At 44.1% G+C, this 7,692-nt stretch overlaps 1 protein-coding gene across 1 annotated transcript in view; it reads right to left on the reverse strand.

Moving 5' to 3' along the window:
* The window catches only part of DMAP1 (DNA methyltransferase 1 associated protein 1), a gene marked incomplete at its 5' end in the record, with an annotated part of 27,934 nt that extends 20,245 nt beyond the window's left edge, over positions 1-7,689 (reverse strand). The window contains 3 exons of the mRNA XM_010168182.1: positions 3,963-4,158; positions 4,777-4,868; positions 7,600-7,689. Of these exons, the coding sequence (XP_010166484.1) occupies positions 3,963-4,158; positions 4,777-4,868; positions 7,600-7,689 (378 nt within the window). The remainder of the gene's footprint in view (positions 1-3,962; positions 4,159-4,776; positions 4,869-7,599) is intronic.
* Between the last annotated feature and the right edge of the window lie 3 nt (positions 7,690-7,692).

Below are 7,692 nucleotides of genomic sequence, written 5' to 3' on the forward strand. Positions count from 1 at the left end.
GCAGCACCAACACCTTGGCATAAACTGCTCTGACAGTCGATTCTTTACTTGGGTTGGGACATGCCCACTTGTACAGGAAGAACAGGAGAGGTGAGGAGCTGTACCCTAGCCTTCAGCACACCTTCTGCTTTGATATACAACCCACTTCTTTCATGTTTGGTGCAGACAGTGCTATGAAGATCTAAAAGGCTGGATGTTGTATAATTGAGGACCATAAACTCGGTAAGCAACTTTGTCCCTTCGTTCCTCATCCACCCTTTCTCCAGCAGAGCCACAGGGACAAACAACAGTCCAACTCTGGGAGTGTCCCAGGCGCCTAAAAGGCCAAACCCACACCACTATTCCCAGCCTGGAACTGCTCTGCAAGGGCTCCATCCAGAGCACAAGTGTCACGTGAGGACCAAAGGAACAGTAAAAATACTTACAGTATTAGGGGAAGTCCTAGCACATGGTGAAGCGAAAGTGCAAAAAAGCCTGTGCTTTCCTCCCTCACCCTCTCCCACCACTCCTCCAGTGGAACTTTTCTCGGCCTGAGGAGGTTCTGCCTCCACAAGAAAACATCATGTGCATGCCAGCAGTACACAGGCTTCGACACTTCTGTCCCCTCCCAAGTCCTACACCAGAAAAGTCATCCTCATGGACTCCATACAGCTCAGGGGAGCATTTCTGAGTCTCCAAATAACAGCCTCTTTATGTCTACTGCCCTTCCTCCAGCACTTAGACATAGAAGTTTAAAGGTGAAGCATACCTCTTGGGGATGCACTGCACTTCAGCCTTCAAGTATCACTTCCACCAGGAGAAAAGACACCCTGCTAGACACGGTAAGGATGTCCTATGTACATCATAAAAAAAAGTATTTTCTAGAGTAGCATACGTACATGAAAAGAGCCACCAGGGTCCTCTGCAGTAGATGGAAAGGATCAAAGAAGAGAATGGGACAAGAGCAAAAAGTAGTCCCCAAAACACTTCCTCAGCCCCCCTCATGGCTTCTCAGGTAAGAACTGCTAAGTGAAAAGGTAGGAACACATCAGATGGAAAGTTTGAGCCAACCATGGGATGCCTACAAGTTCAAATGCAATGTAGCCATGAAAATGCAAATATGACCCCCAGAGAGGGATTTCCAGCAGAAATTGGCAGGGTTTCAGTTGCACAACAAGACCTTGGCAGGAATACCAACTACAACTCTACTGACCCCTGTTCAGGAAAGATGAACTGAAATGGGAACAAGTACAGAGAAGAGCAACGAGGATGAGTAATGGGGTGGGGAGCTTGTCTTCCCACAGCAGACTGGAAGAGAAAGGAGCCTAGCAAAAGAGGTTTGAAAGGGAATCTGACTGCAGGCTTCAAATATGTTAGATGGAATGAAAGGAATACCTACAGGAAGAAAAGAACAAATGAAATAAGGATAAAGAAATGGGCTTGCAAAGAAATGTCAATTTAACATGGAAAATTTAACCTGGAAATGAGAAATGGAGCAGAGACAGTCTGGAACAACTTCCCAAGAAAGCATGAGGGGCAGGAAAATCCAAGTGCTTTTCAAAAGAAACTTTATCAGTTTATGAAAGGGACTGGATGGTGCAGGACCTGAAAGAGCCAAGAAGATGATTCAATGGTCCAGAAAACCCCTCTCAGTTGTACATTTCACAGTATAAACTCACACAATGATGGACATTAAATCAGCTGAAACTGCTCAGGAAAGATCCTGGAGCCATCAGACAGTTCTGTGAAAACATCAGCACAATGCCTAGTAGTGGTGAAATGACAAACCAAACAGTAAAAATGATCAGGGAAATAAAGAGAAACACAGCCAAGGTACAAACCCGCCAAGCTTTCATAAGTGAAACTCTCACTCCCAATCCACTCATTTCAAAAGAAAGGATATTTGAGAACAAGAAGGGTGAGACAGGGCACAGAAGGACAGATGTACGTCAAATTACAGAAAGCACCGTACACAGCAAGGACAATTTACAACACCATGTAACACAAGATCTCAGAGGCACCAAACAAAACCCCAAGACAGCAGTTTAAAATGAACAGAAGAAACACCTTTGCACACCTGAAGAAGTCATTACCATGGAATAGTCACAAAGCAGCTTTCTGCCTTGAACATACCTTGTAAGAATTATTAAACACGAATTTCAAGTTAGGAAATCCTTAAGTCAAAGACCATCAGAAGTAGAAAAAAAAAAAAAAATGCTGTGTATTTGCCCCATTCTCATGCTCTGTCTCTAAGCCTTGACTAATGGTTGCCACAAACAGAATATTGGCTGAGAGAGGCCTTTTCTCTGGAACCAGTGAAGCTGCTTTTTTATTCCTATTTCACACCCTGGATCAAGGCTCAGTGTAAACTGCAAAATTTAAGTTTACATTTTGGATCTCACAATGAAGAGGAGGGAGTTTGGAGACTGGAAATACAGAGAAAAGGCAAAGCAGTGACACAGGAGCCAGGTTAAAGAGCTTGAGCGACCAATAGGACAGACTACACAGGAAAATGGGCTCACACCAAGGGGAGCGAGAGGTTCGGGCAGAGGTGTCAAGTATGTGAGAAGGAACCCACAGAAGAGTCTGGAAAAATAAATAAATAAAATTTCTCTGACATGGCAAATATCTGCAAAACACCTCATCAGTGCCTTCTACCCTCTCCACCACGGATCCACAAGGTTAACAACTTGCTCCTAGCATTAAGAAATTGTTCAAGCACAGATGGCAGAAGTCTCTACCACTAATCTAAAGGTTGCAGCCTTGCTGAAGGCTCTTCAGTCTGTCAATTCACGGTACATGATAAAAGTTAAGGAAACAAGAATCATATCATTACAACACCCATGTGTGGTCCCCTCTGATAAACTCAGCTGAACTCAGCCGAAAACTGTTACAGCAGTAGAGTCTTAGAAACAATTACACTCCCAAAGTTCCACTCAGACAGCTAGGTAGGTGCCTTGACTAAGTAGAGTCACACTTCAGACTTCCACCTTAGACATCAGAGAAGAGATACCACAGGAGGCTCTTACCAATGTCCCAGCAAGAGGAAAAGCATCAGTCAGAGCTTGAGCCTTCTAACATATCAGGTCAACCAACCACTTAACTCTGCAGGAAGCCAGGCTTTGTTAGAGCTGATGCTCTGTGGGTTACAAACTTAAAATGTTGTATACAGTGACACGCAAGCAGAGCTTTTGTAGAATCACGTTGGCACACCCTTTTTTTTTCCCCTTCAGATTTGCATGATGAAGGGGCTTAAATTACATTACGGCGGCACCCTAACTCTGCTCCTTCCTAAATCTGGAGGTCCTGACTTTGAAGTATAAATCTTGATGTAGTTTTCTTTGTGTATACACATGAAAGCCTCAACCACTCAAAGCAGATACATCTGGGACAAAAGACAGCAGGAGATTACAACAACACATGTGACAATTTAATACAAGACGCAAAGAACAGGGTCCTGCACCACACTGATACCACAGGAGCAATTTCAGAGGGAACACAGCATAATTCAGCGTCTGTGCTGGAATCTGGCCAAGAGGCTGCAAGACAGTTTTCTGGCCACGAAGCTCAAGCGACTTTTTTCATACTGGGCAAAATAACAAGACTTATGACTTTAAAGCCTCACTCAGAATAGAGTATCTTTTACTATCCAGAGCCTGTAATCAGGGGGAGGGTGCTGACTGGGAACTGAATTAGATGTCAGCGTCTCCTTACCAAGTCAGCGACCGCACACCTGAAACACAGGGGGCTCTAGCAAGCTCTGACCACATCCTGAGCCCACTTAGCTTCAATGATTTGGAGACATCATAGTCCATGGTCACATGGCTGCAGGCCACGCTGCAATTTAAAATGCAATTGCCAAATCTAACTCGACCTTCACTTGTTGAAAGAACCAACTTCCTCTCTGGACACTGGAGAAGCGGACTGAAGGGTATTTTCCAGCTGCTATTTATATGCTTTTGTTCGAAAGTGCTCCCACTTACTTTATTGAACCTGGCAAATGGGTAGTCCTTCCCTTCCTCTGCTGCTCTCCTCCAGTGGTAGAACATCGCTCCGTCTTTTCTCGCTGGATTGGTGAAAGGCATCCACTTCCAAGGTCGGACTTTCTTGGACCCCAGTTTTGCTTTGACTGTTCGATAACCCTGAGTTGTATCACTTGGCAGCAGTGGAGGTGCATCCCTGGGGTGGAGAAAAGCAATGGCTGATGAGAAGCAAGAAGCAGCCCAGAACAAACCCAAAGAGATTTCAGACTCGGAGTAGGATCTGCCACCACAATGTTTAGGGCGGGAAAACCTAAGTTTAAGCTTTATTCCAGGTTTTGTACTTCCCAGACTGCAATGCTTCCTGCATCAGGACAGAATACACAGCACGGGTGGGTTTGAACAGAACCATCTGGAAAGCAAACCATGCAAGAGACCTCTGGGGCAAGGGCACAATCCATAACGAGTTAAATACAGGCTGCAGCAGGACTCTTTTTGCAGAGATAAAAGTAGGTGCTATTCCCAGTTGTGGATAAAAGAGAATTAGATACAGAAGGGTAAGAGCACTGCTTTGTCTGCGCTGGACTATTGTGCCTGTACCTATTTCATCTCCTACACAGAGCAAACCCCTCAAATTTAGAAGAGAGAAGACAGACACTGTCCATGACTGTCTAAGAGAGAAGGGCACAGGCACAGGCCAAGTACAAAGGGGAATCAATCTGGGAAGTGAGACTGCCCGTGGTTTCAAGGGCATGCTGCCCTGCCTCCAAAAGCCCAGGCTACCCCACAGCCTGCACAGATGACCATAAGCTCTTACTTTTTGTCAGAGTAGAGGAGTGCATAAACTTCTCGGTGCATCCCTTCTGGCCTCTTAAACGTCAACGTCTCTGAAGACTTCTTAGATTTTTTCTGTAAAAAACAAACAAACTACATTTTAGACTCAGAAGTAACAATCCCCGAGGGAACTACATAACCTGGCACCCTGTGATAGTTTTCACTTTTATCTGGTTTTAGACACCTTTAATTTCTCCAGGAAAGTGCCTGTTCTTGGTGGACACTGACAGACAAAACGCACACGCTTTCAGTGATAGCCCTCACCAGTACTCAGACACTGCTGTTGCTGATAACACACACTTAAATTCCAAGTTGAACATCTGGCTGTAGTTTTCAGGGGCTGGTGCACTAAGCCTTTTTTTTACTAGGAAGGCACTGTCCTCACGTGAAGGTATTAATGCATTTAATTAAGTGATTACCTTTTAGAGAAGATAATAAGAAATGTCATCCTTCCTTCTCTTACTTTTTTTCATTTTGTTTTACAGTAACTTCAGTTTTTACCAGTTGTGATCAAGCACTTGCAGTAGCCTCACGTCAAAACTACTGGTATCACCTACAAAAGTAAACCTCTGCTCCTGCCTCTGCTCTCCCATTTATACAGCAAAGATTGTTTTGGGGTTTTTTTTTAATATAGTTTCTTCACACTAGCAATTCAGTGCAGGCAACTCAATCTGGCCCCTAAAACCTTGTCAGAAATGATGGTTTCTAAGACACAGTTCACGTCATATCACATATACAAGTTTATAAAGTAATCAGCTTTGGCTTCAGGTAGACACAGTGACAGTCACATTACCAAGGGACACTTTATTTAAGTGGGCCAAGCTTGCTGAGCAGTCCAGAGCATTTGGTCTAATGGTACCATCTTTATAACTACTAGCCATGTCACTACTTTTAAGTACTCATTTACCATATCGCTACCAACTTTTAAATCAGAGTATTTTGCAGTAGTAAAACTGTAACATAATTAGTATTAAAGCCATACAGTCACCTTTCTCAAGCAAATTCCAAATCCTACTAAAAAATAATAATCTATCATCTTGGACTACAGCTACTTTCCATAAAACTTCACGACAGACATTCATTATACCAGCACCTTTTTACTCCTAATCAAACACCTTTCTCCTAGTGTGTCCATCACTTTGCCCAGGAGCGATGTAAGGCCAACCAAGGCAGTTACCTGCAGGTCACCACACACCCTGTTTGAACACAGGCTTCTGGAATTCCCCCAAAGTTCACAGATTTATTAAAAGTTAGTATCAGCAGGCCAGAGATCAGCTCAGCCAGCTCTTTTAGGAGTTGAGAACAAATTACTTGGTCCTGCTGATTTAAATGTTTTTATGCCTAGTAATTTTTATTTTAACATTCTCAGTCACTAATGGACTGAAAAGTACTTCATGGTTCTCCTGTGATTTAAAGACATCAATCTGTTTCTTTTCTAATTGAGAACAGATCTACTTCCTGAGCAAGTGCCGCACTGTTATTAGCAATTTTGCTCTCTCCATGCAACAATGGCTTATACCTTTGGTTTGATTTAGTTTCTGTACTTTGTAGAAATTCAGAATGTTTCACAGCTCCAAGCAGCCTCCTGCACTCCCCCTAAACACCCTCACTGCACCTCCCCTTCCTCTCTCTTTCCATTACAGTAAATTTCAGGAGAAACCCATCTTATTCTCTGCTCCAAAAGAGAGACAGACAGCCACCAGTACTCGTTCCGCTCTCTGCTAGCTAACAGACAAATGCATCTAAATTAAAGGACTTATAACTCCAAACATTCAGTGGCGCAAAATCACAGGTTGAATCCTACCGACGAGCTGCTCACCGCACACACTATCCACCAACACAGCTGAGAATCGACAATTTTAACATTTCAGCCTTTAAATCACTGAAACTCATCAGTTTTCCATCACAGTAACTATACTGTGTGTCCTATCCCCAGTAAGGCAGTCATGAAACCACTGTGCTTCTCTTCAAAGACAAACATTTCAGTGCAGCCAAACAAAGACAGTCAGGAAGTACTTTTAGGGATAAGGTGGTAGCATATGTTTCTTTTTTTCTTGTATTTTTCCCAAACAAACAGAGAGCTCCTGGGGATTTCATCTCCCCCCAGCTCGTTTCCAAGCGCCTCCACATCTCATAACTACTTGTGAACTGACTTTGCCAACACCTTGCAAAGTATGGGGCAGCCAAGATCTCGCCCAAGTTTAAAATACAGAAGGCAACAACAGACCATGGCAAATTACCACACAGAACACAGCTCATGACAGCGTACATCCATAACAGAGCTCACTAACCTGCCAGCATTCCCACAGGCAACACCTCCCAGTTCTCCCAAACCCCAGCCACACACCTTCACCACCTTGGGGACTGCTTCTGTCATTTGAAGACATTTATTGTTTAATCAAGTCAGACAATGTTTTTTCCTTCTAAGACAGGACTGTGTTATATTATTTCCATCTGCTTGGTGGCTAGATAGTAAACACACTTCACACTTACTCCACAAAACGTGAATTTTTGAGACAGCTGCAAGTGCACTGAGGCCAGGCCCAGCTCACCAGGACACCACTTAGACAGCTCCAGCTTAAACACAGCCCCACGTGCCACAGCGCAGTTAACCAAGAACATCAGGAACGCAGGAGTGGGGCCCTACAGGCATTTCTAGACACTCCTAGGAAGCCCAAATATAAATGGACTATGGCAGGAACATGCTTTATTACATCTTTTTTCCAATATTCACCCCAGACACCACATGCAAGGTCAGTCAGTGCCCAGAAAACAAGCAGCAGCTCCTCAGGGCACCGCAGTTCACCTTATCCGAGTTGATGATATCCTTCTTGTTGATGGTGCCCGTGTTCTCTGACTCCACGCCGCCCAGCTCCAGGATGTCCCGCACGTCCGCGCC

Source organism: Antrostomus carolinensis, unplaced genomic scaffold, assembly GCF_000700745.2.
Source record: "Antrostomus carolinensis isolate BGI_N321 unplaced genomic scaffold, ASM70074v2 scaffold26145, whole genome shotgun sequence".
In the NCBI taxonomy this organism is placed as follows: domain Eukaryota; kingdom Metazoa; phylum Chordata; class Aves; order Caprimulgiformes; family Caprimulgidae; genus Antrostomus; species Antrostomus carolinensis.